The following is a 13,882-nucleotide window of genomic DNA, read 5'->3' as shown; positions in this document are numbered from 1 at the left end:
TTAAAAATTAATAAACTAATTTGATATTTACACTCTTAAGTTGGACTTCAAGAGTTGCAAGTTCATCGATCACGAATTTAAATTAAGCTAAGTCAATCAAATCGATCAAATTTGCTGACTTAGCTATATTAAGAAAGATTTTACATGACCGTGCGCCGCATATGGTCGGAATGAAAATTTTATTTAATTGAATTAATAATTACCAGTAATACAAGCAATTTAGCTAAGCACTATATAATAAGTGTTAAATCAATTTTCTAAGTTGGGTTGCTACTTAGTTTGCATTTTTTAAATTTTAATTTTTTTAAAGCATTTTAATTATTCGAGATTATTAAGGGAAAAGAAGGAATATGCACGGAAGATTCTTCCGGTTCCTGTGTGATTACGGAATATTCCAATAGATTCGGATTTGAATGCCTTGTCAGAGAAAATGGAGCCTATCTCGTAATTTACGGCTTACGACTTACGAGTGGCGAAGGATTTGTTTTATTATTATTTTGTGCATTTTATTTTTCGATTATTCTGTTACTAATTTTTTATATCTATTCTAAATTTGAAATATAGTAGTTTTAAATTATATTTATAGTATTATTTTGTGACTTTGACCAAGTCAACTAAATATTCTTGGACGAATATGCCATTAGGATGCTTCCTCAATTTTATTTTTAGAGAAAATTATATTTTTAGTCCTATAACTTATATTTTTTTCAATTTTAGTCCTGTTAAGTCAATTTATATTTTTAGTCCTGTAACTTATAATATTTTTCAATCAATCCTTTTTTCTCTAAAATTATAATTTTTCAACGGAAAATGATGAGATGTAAATTGAATTTGGGGATTTTGATTTTTTATGACTCATGTGCTTTTTATATTTCAACCATAAACTAGACATTTTTCGTTGAAAAATTTTAATTTTGGAGAAAAAATGACTGAAATTGAAAAATATTATAAATTACAGGACTAAGAACGTAAATTAACTCATAACAGGACTAAAATTGAAAAAGATGTAAATTATAAGACTGAAAATATAATTTTCTCTTCTTTTTATTTTGCAAATTTGGTCATTGGGAAATTAAATAACGCCACTCGCTACAAATAAATCATGTCAACTTCAAAAATTAATTATGTGTGGTGGCAAGAAGGAGCTCAGATTTTTTGGACCGCAAAAAATGATCCAGGGGATGATCCCTTGATTTAGATTGGTGGAAATGAATGATCCCCATCTATTTTATGAATGGGGATCATTCATTCCCACCAATAAATAGATGGGGATCATTCATTCTCACTAATCTAGATTAAGGGATCATCCTTTGGACCGTTTTTTACGGTCCAGAGGATCTGTCCTCGACAAGAAGTGTCTCTGACCGCTACAAAGAGTATACATCATGAAAATTATTCAGATTTAATCGAACTAACCTTTCTAAATAGGAGAGATAATTTGAAATAGTATTTACACCTATATCCATAAATTAAGTATGGAACCTACTCTTATATTCTTATATTTCTAGATATTGAAGTTTATAGACCTTTGATAGAGGTTGAAATTGAAATTATAAAGGGCGAAGTAAACAATTTTAATTAATTTTAAAGTGTAAAATCAACCTTTTTATTTTATTTTATAAATATATAATATATATATTTAAGACACTGTACTTCCAAGAAGGCGCCGAGCCGCCCGCGCCGCGCCGAGGTGAGTCGCTGTCGTGGTCTTGCAGCGAAAGAGGCGTGGAAGAATAAGCGAGTATTTTTTTTAGTTTTAAAAGAAAATTCCTTTTCTTTTCTTTTTCTGGTAAAGGGCAATGTTGGAATAAATTTTCTCACTCTTCTCCGAATCCGCCGCATCTTATCTCTCACTTGGTTCGATTATTTCCTTTTGTTTGATATGATCTAATTGTGACTTCCTTTCTTTTTTTAAGATTATTTTTCCTGAAATAAAATTAGATTTTGAAGGATGGTCGCGTAATGGAGGAAGAGAAGAGGAAGGTCTGAAGCAGATCGAGATTTGGCGATGAAGTTCGGGAAGAGCCTCAGCAGTCAGGTAGAGGACGCGCTGCCGGAGTGGAAGGACAAGTTCCTCTCCTACAAGCACCTCAAGAAGCGCCTCAAGCTCGTCCACTCCGCCGCGTCGCCGCCGGCGAAGCGCCCCCGCGTCGACGAGGCTGATGCGGATTCGGCGGAATCGGTGATGACTCGGGAGGAGGAGGATTTCATTAGCCTCCTCGAGGCCGAACTCGACAAGTTCAATGCCTTCTTCCTCGAGAAGGAAGAGGAGTACATCATTCGCCAGAAGGTCCCTTATTACTTTCTTTTGATTTTTTTCCCCTCATTCTTCTTCTCATGTAGGAAACAGGTCATCTTTTGGATGAACTTTTGATCCTGTGGAAAAGAGTCATCTTTGACCTTTTCCCAGGCATCTGATTAAAGATTTCCTGCTCTTCTAGTAGTAATTTCTGTTATCTCATCCCTTGATTGTTCTCTGCTTGGTCCCCTCAATTGATTGTTCTGTATTACAACAAGCCATCAGGTGGTTAATTAGGTCACCCTTCTTTTCTTCCTTTTTCCATGTTCCTATTTCTGTTCCCTAATGGTGAGGTGTGGTCTGACTTTTCACCTAATTTCTATTTGATTGACCATTGATGCGTTAGTATGTGAATTGTTACAGTGACTTGTACCTGCAGGAGTTGCAGGATCGTGTAAAGGCGGCAATTGTGGAAGATTCAAAAGAGGAGTTGATGAGGGTGAGGAAGGAAATTGTGGACTTTCATGGGGAGATGGTCCTCCTTGAGAATTACAGTGCACTTAATTACACTGGTATGCACTATATAACTTCATTTATGCAGTACCGATTAACTGTGCAGTCTCAATCCAAGGTCCATTTATTTCCCTTATGCTATATTAACTTTGAAGTGTGTTGTTGTTCTTCTGGACGATTCAGTTGTTGGAAATTGACTATATTTAGGGTAACAGCTAGTATGTTTGGCTTTAGTTCAAGAAATTATACCATATTCCAGGCTTAAGTTCAAACATGTATCGGTTGATGCTGACTGTTGAATGCGGAAATCCTATACTAGATACTATTTTGGCATAAAGAAATTATGTTCATCTGCAGCACAATTTATATGGATTTTACAACATGCAAGTCAAACTCAAAAAATTAGCTTTGGCCACTAGTTTTTTATATCGTGTAACGACATTGAAGTTCTAACCTGAAATCTCAGTTGTCTGTATACTATATTTTCATGCTTAATTACAAAATTGTTTCCTATACTCAAAAGATAGTTCTCGATGAAATCTCTATGTGGTAAACTCAGTTATTTTGGGGCAATTTCCTTCTAGAATATCCAACAACCATATCAACAGTAACTTGGTCATTTTTGCAAATATTGTCATTGAGGCATGCAACTAAGGCTGATATAGTGGTTGTTGGAGTTACTTCTGAATTCAGAAATTATACTTGACATCGAACCTCCGAGACTACATTACATTTGCATAGACAGATCTTGCAATGCATGGATTTGCAAGTGCTGCATCCTAGGCATGCTTATGGCATACAAGATGTTCATGGAGTCAAATTTAATATTTTAAAGCCCAATCAATAAGGCAGAAGGAAAATTGGTACTTACAAGGATGAGTGACTCAATATATCCACCAGTTTCAAATTTTATTCTCCTGGTGAGAGGAGTAACAATAATTTCTTGCATTGTAGTATTTGTTCAGCAAGCTTATTTTTATTTTTATTATACTATTTTTGTCATGTGAATACATGCATTCTCAATGAGTATCATATTCATAGTTATATGTCTCTCAGTTAGGATAATTCATTTTTAATTTCAGCTGGATTAATCTAATCAAGGGTATCGGATGTTCTGTACTAAGATTAGATCTTGTAAGGTGAAATGTTGACATTTTATTAGACATAGATGTGAAAACTGAGACCATTGATATGGTTCTCAAAGATCTGATATTGGACGGATCTAATTGACAATAAAAAAATCCATTCTGCTAGATTTTTTTTTGACATTTTGGGTATCTTGCTAGGTTTTGCTACCATCATAGAATGAATGAGTTGACCACGTGTTCATATACCAATTCTATAACGCATTAAAAACTGTATTTATGAATAGTTCATGTTCCTGTACGTGCCATATTATTTTTCATAACAGTTGATGTACCATCATTCTCATGTTATTAATCATTACTTCCATTATAGATAAATGCAATAGTAGTATCTCTTCAAAATGTCAGTTATCTGATCACTTCAAATTTTTTCTGGTAGCCCTTACAAAGGATGCCATTAGATAATAATTCAAAATATCTTCTATTTGTGGTTCACACTTCAAATTACCAACTTGGATTTTAGTTATTTATGTTATTTTTAGAATAATTGATGTTAGTGAGAGCAAATCCTACTAAATAAAAAAAAAATGTATGATCGTAGATTGTAAAGGTTGTCAGTTTAGATTTGCCCACTTGTTATTTTCAAGGACGCCTAAAAATACTTGAGAAACAGTTTATTCTTACATTATTTTGTTTATTAGAAGCTTTAGAAGCCTCTTTGATTCTTTCTTGAATTTTGTTTCTTTCTTGGACATTTGAGATTGGATATCAAGGAGTTTGCTCACTCCTGAAACGTAGTTACATTCATTTGTCCTCTTCTTAATTAATTTGCTCTGTATTAGATCTTTGTTTTCCCCTCTCAAAATTTTGATAACTTGATTTTAACATGAGATTGGAGTTTCACACTTTGGTATTCTCTTCCACTTCTTTATGACATTATGTTATTTATCAAAAAATGTACTGATTTTACGGAAAGGTGAATCCTTTTGCTTAGCTTGGTAAGTACAACCACACCACTGAAATGAAAGTATCAGTAGTGAATACTTCTGTCTTTGAATGCAGTATCTAGGTGAATAATAGACTTCCTAAAGAACATTCATAAGGAGCAAGGATGATTTTCTCAAAATAAGATGGTGTTTTCTGGTTTTCTTAAACAGCGCCATTATGTATTTTAATTTTGCTTTTTTTTTTTGCAATTAAGAAATATCTTTTTACCCACGATATACTGACAAACAGAACTTTCTTTCCTCTTGAAAATTAAGTTCTTCTTTGTCCATTTTAAATTAACCCTATAAGACCCCCTCTAGATTTTTCTTCTAACTTTCCCGGATTGGCCTTCTCTAAAAGAACAGAAAACATACAGAAGGTTCCCCTTGGCAAATGCATAATAAATTTTTACTTTGCAGCTGTGTAGTTAACAATATCTTGTAACTATCTAATGTCAGTTTTTCTCCTTTCTTATAATTTCATGGCCTCCTTTAACACCTTGAGGCTTTATCTTGTTGATTGTCTATCAGGGCTTGTAAAGATACTTAAGAAATATGATAAGAGAACCGGGGCACTTATGCGGCTTCCCTTCATCCAAAAGGTACTGCAGCAGCCTTTCTTCACCACTGATCTGCTCTACAAGCTTGTCAAAGAGTGCGAGTCTATGCTGGATCGCATCTTCCCCAAGAACGAGCAATTTGTGCCGGTCAATGACACCGGGAGAGAACCAAGAGAAGATAATCCCTCAATACCCGGGTCATCATTTGTCGGCAGCAAGGTTCCAGAGTTGGAGGAGATTGAGTACATGGAGAGCCTGTACATGAAGAGCACTGTTGCTGCATTGAGATCTCTGAAAGAGATCAGAAGTGGAAGTTCCACAGTGAGTGTTTTCTCATTGCCCCCCTTGCAGAACACTGGATTGGATGAGACGTGCAAAAACATTCCTGTGGTAAAACAAGCAGCAAAGTAGCATCTGGTTGCTCTGTTCTTGGAGTCGCTCGCTGTTTCTTATAAGCTAATATGTAATAATAGTTTACATAATTCTGAATACTTGTGCAACAATGAAGTGAATATGTGCCTCTGACAATGGTTTATCCTTAAATGGTCTGTTTAGTCTACCTTGTTTGCTGCCTGTGGTCTCTTGAATATTAAACTCTATTCGTGAAATAAATTTCCATTTTCTTTTTCTTTACATGGAATTCCTTTTTTTTTTTCTTTTCATTTTCTTTAATTTTAACTTTTAAGACACACAAGATTCTTGAATAAAACAAGGACAGAGAGACAGACGTCTCTTATAGGGAAGGTTGAAAATAAGGAAAACTACTGGGATAGCGAAGGGGCAAGGAAAAATCTTTTCCCCTTTTTCATCGGTCGTATCGGCGAGCTCCGGCGAAGGCCACAGCTAGCTCCGATGGCTGCTGTGTTTGGCTAGAAAAGAGAATGACAACTAGGGTTTTGTTTCCCCTCTTTTTCCGGTGGTTTGGCGAGCTCCGGTGAACTCCGAGGAGCTCCGACAGTGCTGCCGAGAAGCAAGACAGCAAAGAGGGGAAGCTTGTTGCCCTTGGAGAAGAGAAACGAAGAAGAAGAGAGGGGTTGCAAGCTTGGAGAAGAATAACAGGTAGAGCCCTGTTGTTCGTCGCCGCTGGAGAAGAGAAAGAGGAGGAGAAGTGCAAGTTTCGGTGGAAAAGAGAGGAAAAAGAGGGAGGAAAAAGGAGGTATGGGGGTGTGCACGTGGGTGGCATGGTGGTTGTCAAATTTTTTTTTTTTTTTTTATACTTAACATATTATCTCTTCAAAATGTCAGTTATATATCTGATCATCACTTCACATTTATTTTGGTAACCCTTTCAAAGGATGACATTAGATAATTATTCGAAGTAGCTTCTATTTGTTGTTCATGCTTCAAATTACTCTAATTTTAGTTATTTAAGTAATTAAGTTTTATAATAATTGGTGTTACTGAGAGCAAAGCATACTAAATAAAAAAAATGTATGATCATAGATTGTCAAGTTAGATTTGTCCATGGTTATTTTCAAGGACGTCCATAAATGCTTAGATTTGAGAAACAGTGTATTCTTACATTATTTTGTTTATTGGAATATTTAGAAGCCTCTTTGATTCTTTCTTCAATTTTGGGATTGGATATGAAGGAGTTTGTTAACCCCTGAAACGAAGTTACATTCATTTGTCCTCTTCCTAATTAATTTGCTATCTGTATCAGATCTTTGTTTTACTCTCCCAAAATTTTGATTACTTGATTTTAACATATATGTGAGATTGGAATTTTGCACTTTGGTATTCTCTTCCACTTCGGTCTTTAAATGCAGTATCTATGCGAATAATAGACTTCCTAAAGAACATTCATAAGGAGCAACGATGCATGATTTTCTCGAACAAGATGGTGTTTCCTAAACACCTGAGACCACTATGTCATAGCTGGGCCCGTATTCACCGTGATTTACTCCCTCTCATACTTGTGGGGCCGGGTTGAGGGGGCCGCTGGGTTGGCAGTTCCAACCTTTGCAGCATAAGGAGCAACGATGCATGGTTTTCTCGAACAAGATGGTGTTTTCTTGTTTGCTTAAACATCATCATAAAGTTCAAGACTCCACGATACAATGACAAACATGACCTTCTTTCCTCTTGAAAATTAAGTTCTTCTTTTGTCCATTTTAATTAACCCTACAAGATCCACCTAGATTTCACTTACTTTCCCCATTGTCTTTCTCTAAAAGAATAGAAAACGTACAGAAGGTTCACCTTGGAAAATGCATAATAAATATTTATATTGATGTGTATTCAACTGATCCCCAAAACTTTCAGAGACGATCCACCAATAAGATGGTGGACGTATTAATTACAATTGCTGAAACCGCATAGAGGAGTCCAAGGGATGAAATCATCGTCACCTGGTGAACCTAGAAAGGGACAAAGACTGAAGCCGAGAGTTAGAATGGCGCTAGGATGTCACAGCGTTGCCACTTCAACACTCAAATAAATATCAATGAAAAAATGGAAGAAAATATGAACCAATGAATAGTTGAGAGTTTTAAGATTAGAAAAACCTACCCCACCTCATGCTCGCCCCCTTTTTATGCTACGTACCTTGGATGACATTTTATGTTCCCATGTATTAATTATTACCTTTATTGGCGTTACACTTTCTTGGTGCATTAATGGTGATCATTGGGTCCTTTTGGATGGGTCTAGTAGTTAGTACATGAAATGTTACTATCATGAGATCTGAGATTCGAATCTCGGTAAAGCCGAGGTAAATGTCTCCCTTATGTGTTAGTCATTATTCCAAAGGCTAGTAGTCGTCCGTGATTTACCTTCTCTATGTTATCCTTGAGACGGATTGACGGAGACGCTGGAGACAAACGTATTCATTTTTTTTTTGTCACCATTAGTGGTGATCATTAACACCATCAACTCTTCATCTTTAACATATTAATGGCTGACGGTAAAAGTAGATTAATTATGAAATACAAATTTGGGGAGGCAATCTAGATCACTAGGGTGGAGAAGGATTGACAGCTCATTATCAACACGATGGAGTCATCCTTAATTTGGGAGGACCATAACATATGATATTGACCATACATAAGAGTATGATTGTCCAAACAGTTTGATATGAAAGACTTGGGAGAATGTGGACATATTCTTGGGATCAAAGTAATAAGGGATCGTAAGAAAAAGATGTTCTGTTTATCCCAAGCTTCATACATCGATATTATCCTAGCTCGTTTTAGTATGCAAAACTTCAAGAAAGATTTTCTACCTTTTCGACATGGAGTATCTTTATCTAAAGAGATGTTCCCTAAGATATCAAAGGAGATAGAGGAGATGAAGGCAGTTCCTTATGCTTCGGCTGTAGGAAGCCTAATGTATGCGATGCTATGTACGAGACCGGATATCTGTTTTGCCGCAGATATCAAAGTAACCCAGGACCGGCACATTGCACTGCCGTAGAGCATATATTAAAGTACCTGAAAAAGACTAGAGATTATATGCTGATTTACCAAGCAGATGATTTACTCCATGTGGGTTACACGGATTCAGACTTTCAATCAAATAGGGACAGTAGTAAATCAACCTCGGGGTATGTGCTTACTTTAGGAGGTGGAGCCATAGCATGGAGGAGTGTTAAGCAGAAATGCGTTTCAGATTCCACTATGGAAGTTGAGTATGTGGCCGGCTTTGAGGCAGCCAAAGAAGTTGTATGGATCAGAAACTTCTTGATGGACTTATATGTGATTCCTGGTTTGCTCAAATTTATCACAATTTATTGTGACAACAGTGGTGCAGTAGCAAACTCGAAGGAACTATGAGCTCATAAGGCAAATAAACACATTGAGTGCAAGTACCACCCGATACGAGACATCGTAAAACGAGGAGAGGTTGTTGTCGCCAAGATTACATAAGCAGATCCTTTCATTAAGGCCCTTCTGGCGAGAACTTTTGATAGGCATGTTGAGGGGATGAGAATCAGATATATGACAACATTTATAGCAGCATAGTCTTTTAGTATAAATGAGAGATTGTTGGGATGTATACTATAAGCCTAACTTTTGTATGAACATCTGTTTTGAAATATTTTGAAATGAAAATCACTTTGGTCAAATGTCTGCATTTTATATTTATATATATGTCAATGCAGTTGTCCATTTAATTTATATTGTAGATAACATGGTGTGTGGTGCCACACAGAAGATCATGTTATCGGTTCTTTATAAATTATAAATAGTAGCTCACAACCAAGATGGATTGGGACAAACCATTGGAATGGTTGTAGTTTAATTTGGTATTAGTTTGTCTTGACTATAAAATTACACTAGTACACTTTATGTGTATTGAACAGGACTGTTTGAGGTTGTTCGATTTGTACTGACTACATAAAAGAACAGAACCTTTGTTATTATGGTTGTGCGTCCTCTTAATCCTTATATAATAACAAGCACGTATACTTAATATTTATTTCTTTAACTTATCAATGTGTGAGATTATTCGTTAAATTAATAGGCCCGATGAGTTGGGAGATAATATTATTTATATGGTGTGTTGTTGATTATAGAAGGAAACTATGTCCTAATTATTTATGTTGATGATGTCCCCTTGAGGAGCTCATAAGGATTATCATGTAAACCCTGCAGGTGGACTTAGTCCGGCATGATAATAAAGTTGAGTGGTACTACTCTTGGAATAAGATGTTAATTAATTGAGTTATCAATAACTCATTTAATTAACGGACATACAATATCTTAAACACGAGGAGATTAACGTACTCATGATAAGAAGGAGCCCATATTGTAATATGGGTTTGGTGTAGTAGTGTTGGAATGTATACTAAAAGCGTATTTTTTGTAAACATTTATTTAGAAATAAAAGAATCACATTGGTCAAATATCTACAAGTTAAGTGTGTAGGACCGTTAGATTCGATAGAGGGGGGGGGGGTGAATATCGATTCGAAAAAACAAGAGATTAAACGCAGCGGAAAAGTAAAATAGACACAATGGTTTTACTTCGTTCGGAGCCTGTGACGACTCCTACTCGAAGGCCCGTGGTCCTTGACCACTTTCGTTGGGCAATCACTAGCAATTCGGAATAATAATTACAAAAGAACCGTACAGGGAATGCTAATGAAACTGAAAAACAAATACCGACAAAAGGGAAAAGAACGGAGCGTAGTGTCGGAGCTTTGTTGGCGTCGCACTGAGCGTCGAGCAGCAAGACCAGCAGTAGAAGAGTTCTCAGCTTGATTGATTTCTGAAGCTCCTGCCTGGGGCTTCTTTTATATGCTATTCCGGGCGCCTGGATTCCTTCCGGGCGCCTGGAGTGTGACGTAACTGCTCAAACCAAGATGCTCCACGTGGCGACGACTTGGCTGGATAAAATTCGCCTTCCGGGCGCTCGGACCACCTTGTTTCAGAAAACTCCCTTTTCCTGCAAAACAAAGTTAGTCCGAGGCAAATGTATATCCTGTAAAACAGATTGTCAGCACAGTTAAGGTTCAACAGATAATTAAAAAGAGTATGACTTAGATTCCGTCTTTCCGAGACCGGAATCTAGTCACGATCTCGACTTAGATATCCGAAATGGATCTAAGCCGGATCGACGCCTAATGTTCCCTTCCCGGGAACGCGTCCTCCCTTCCGGTGACTTACCTTGCTTACCTACCAGACGTCCGGCCGTCGACGCCTGGACTTCTCGCCAGCGTCCGGTCACTGTCGACCGCTTGGACTTCTCGCCAGCTATCGTTACACCGTCGACCTAGCTGGACTTCTCGCCAAGCGTCCGGTCGACCCGCTTGGACTTCTCGCTACTATCAGCCCGTCGACCTAGCTGGACTTTTCCTGCACACTTGATCAAAGTGTCAGACAACAACACAACTAACTTAACCTATTTGTCATTCATCAAAACCTGGGTTAGACCGTTAGTGCTACCCGCACCAACAATCTTCCCCTTTTTGATGGAATGACAACCTGGTTAAGTTAGTGAAAACATATGCAAGAAAACAACATGCATTTATGTGGTTGTAAAGTTTGTTAGTTTTGTATTTTCAAATTGGTTTAGCTAACTTAATTAACTTAACCACCTAACCCTCCTCCCCCTTTGACATTCATCAAAAAAATGAACAAAGGTAAATAACCATAGTGAAGAGTTACTGTAACAGGTAATCAAATTTTGAAAGATAGCTAAATTTGGTTCAAAATTTGAAAGATAAAAGTACAATTTTTAACACCAAGTTAAAAAAATTGTCAAGTTGACTTGGGGTAGACAAGTTGAGTTTTGAAAAGTTAAAGTTAATCAATTTTAACTTTTCACGCGTGTAGAAATTTTCAAGACAGGTTTTTCAAATTTACTTTTTATGTTTAAGTAACATTTAATTTTCAAAAAGGTAAATTTTTCAACTTCGATTTAAAACAAAGCAAAAATTAAACTTTTCAAGAAATAAAATTTTTGTCAAAATTAATTTTTAAGGCTAATTTTGGAAATAGTTAATTTTTCAAATCAGGTTTGAAAATTAGGTGGGATTAAACTTTCACATTTTTCAAATACTTAGTTAAATTTAACTTTTTGTAAATCAATGTTCAAACATAGGTTAGGTTTTAAAAAACATTTTTCAAACATACAAAATTTGAGTTTATTCTCCCCCTGAACTTGATACTTACTCTAACCAGCTGTCTATACCAAATTCCTACATTTATTGTTCCTTTAAGATATCTAAAAATTCTTTTAACTTGTGTCAAGTGGGATTCCTTAGCACAAGTTTAGTATCGTGCACACATACTAACTGCAAATAAAATATCAGGTCGGGTTGCAGTTAAGTATAGTAGGCTACCTATTGCACTCCTATAATATTTTAGGTCAACTGATTTTCCATTTGGGTCATTATCTAAGATTGTGTTTACTGCCATAGGTGTTTTTATTTCTTTTGTATTTTCCATTCCGAATTTTTTAAGTAATTCTTTAGTGTATTTGTGTTGATAAATGTAATTTCCCTCATTTGTTTGTTTGATTTGTAATCCTAAGAAATATGTTAATTTTCCTACTAGGCTCATTTCAAATTAATTTTCCATTAGATTAATAAATTCCTCTAAAAAATCTGAATTTGTTGAACCAAATATTATATCATCTACATAAATTTGTGCAATAAATATGTTTGAATTTAATGATTTAACAAACAAGGTTGGGTCAATTTGACCTTGTTTGAATCCTTTAGATGTTAGGTAGGATGTTAGCCTTTCATACCATGCCCTGGGTGCTTGTTTAAGTCCATATAATGCTTTCTTTAACTTAAATACATAATCAGGGTGTTCTAGACTTTCAAACCCAGGAGGTTGACCTACATAAACTTCTTCTTTTATTAGTCCATTAAGAAAGGCAGACTTAACATCCATTTGATATAGTTTGAACCCTTTATGGGCTGCATAACTTAGTAACATTCTAATGGATTCTAATCTGGCTACTGGGGCATATGTTTCATCATAGTCAAGTCCTTCAACTTGACTAAATCCTTTGGCAACCAGCCTAGCCTTATTTCTAGTAATTTCCCCAGTTTCACTTAGTTTGTTTCTGAATACCCATTTTGTTTCTATTATTTTCTTATTCTTAGGTGGTGGAACTAGGTCCCAGACCTCATTACGCTCAAATTGGGCTAGTTCTTCTTGCATAGCTATTATCCAATCTGGGTCTAGTAGGGATTCATCCACAGTTTTGGGTTCAATTTTTGAGATTAATGAAATTTGACTTAGGTTTCTAAAGGATGATCTGGTTTGAACTCTTAAGTCTGGGTCACCGATTATTTGATCAATTGGATGATTTGGGTTAACCCTTATTGTTCTAGGAGGTTGATTCTCTTGATGTTGTTCCTCTTCTTCATGACTTAGAGTTTGGTTGGTTTCTGGAACAAACTCAGGTGTTTGTGTAGATTCTATGTCTTGTTTAGTTTCTTCAAACTTTACATTAGTAGTTTCTTCAATTTTTAAGGTAACCTTATTGTAAATTCTGTAGCCTCTACTATTTAGGGAATATCCTACAAAAATTCCATTTTCAATTTTAGAGGTGAATTTTCCTAAGTGTTCTCTTGTATTTAAGATGAAAACTGGGCACCCAAATACCTTAAAATATTTTATATTTGGTTGTTTATTATAAAACAGTTCGAAGAACGTTTTGTTATGAGTTTTATTTATTGTTGTTCTGTTCTGGACATAGCAGGCTGTACTAACGGCTTCTGCCCAAAAGTATTTAGGTAGGTTATACTCATTTAACATTGTTCTAGAAGCTTCAAGTAAGGTTCTATTTTTTCTTTCTACAATTCCATTTTGTTGGGGGGTTTTAGGGCATGAGAACTCATGATGGTAACCATTTTCTAGACAAAAACTGTTAAAGTGGTGATTTTTAAATTCTCCCCGTTGTCACTCCTAATTCTTTTAATTTTAATATCTTTTTCGTTTTCAATCTGTTTGCAAAAATTTGAAAAAATTTCAAAAGTTTCATCTTTATGTTTTAAGAATTTGACCCAAGTAAACCTAGAATAATCGTCTATAATTAC

The 13,882-nt window shown here is 35.8% G+C and overlaps 1 protein-coding gene across 1 annotated transcript; it reads left to right on the top strand.

Moving 5' to 3' along the window:
- Positions 1 to 1,869: 1,869 nt before the first annotated feature.
- LOC121989128 (SPX domain-containing protein 1-like) lies at positions 1,870 to 6,016 on the top strand. The gene is made up of 3 exons (XM_042542993.1): positions 1,870 to 2,290; positions 2,679 to 2,811; positions 5,355 to 6,016. The coding sequence occupies exons 1-3, from the start codon at positions 2,009 to 2,011 to the stop codon at positions 5,792 to 5,794; spliced, it is 855 nt and encodes a 284-aa protein (XP_042398927.1). The 5' UTR covers positions 1,870 to 2,008; the 3' UTR covers positions 5,795 to 6,016.
- Positions 6,017 to 13,882: the final 7,866 nt, after the last annotated feature.

The sequence above is a fragment of the Zingiber officinale genome, chromosome 6B (genome assembly GCF_018446385.1).
Source record: "Zingiber officinale cultivar Zhangliang chromosome 6B, Zo_v1.1, whole genome shotgun sequence".
NCBI classification, from domain to species: domain Eukaryota; kingdom Viridiplantae; phylum Streptophyta; class Magnoliopsida; order Zingiberales; family Zingiberaceae; genus Zingiber; species Zingiber officinale.
The sequence above is the reverse complement of the archived record's forward strand: the minus strand, read 5'-3'. Positions and strand labels throughout refer to the sequence as shown.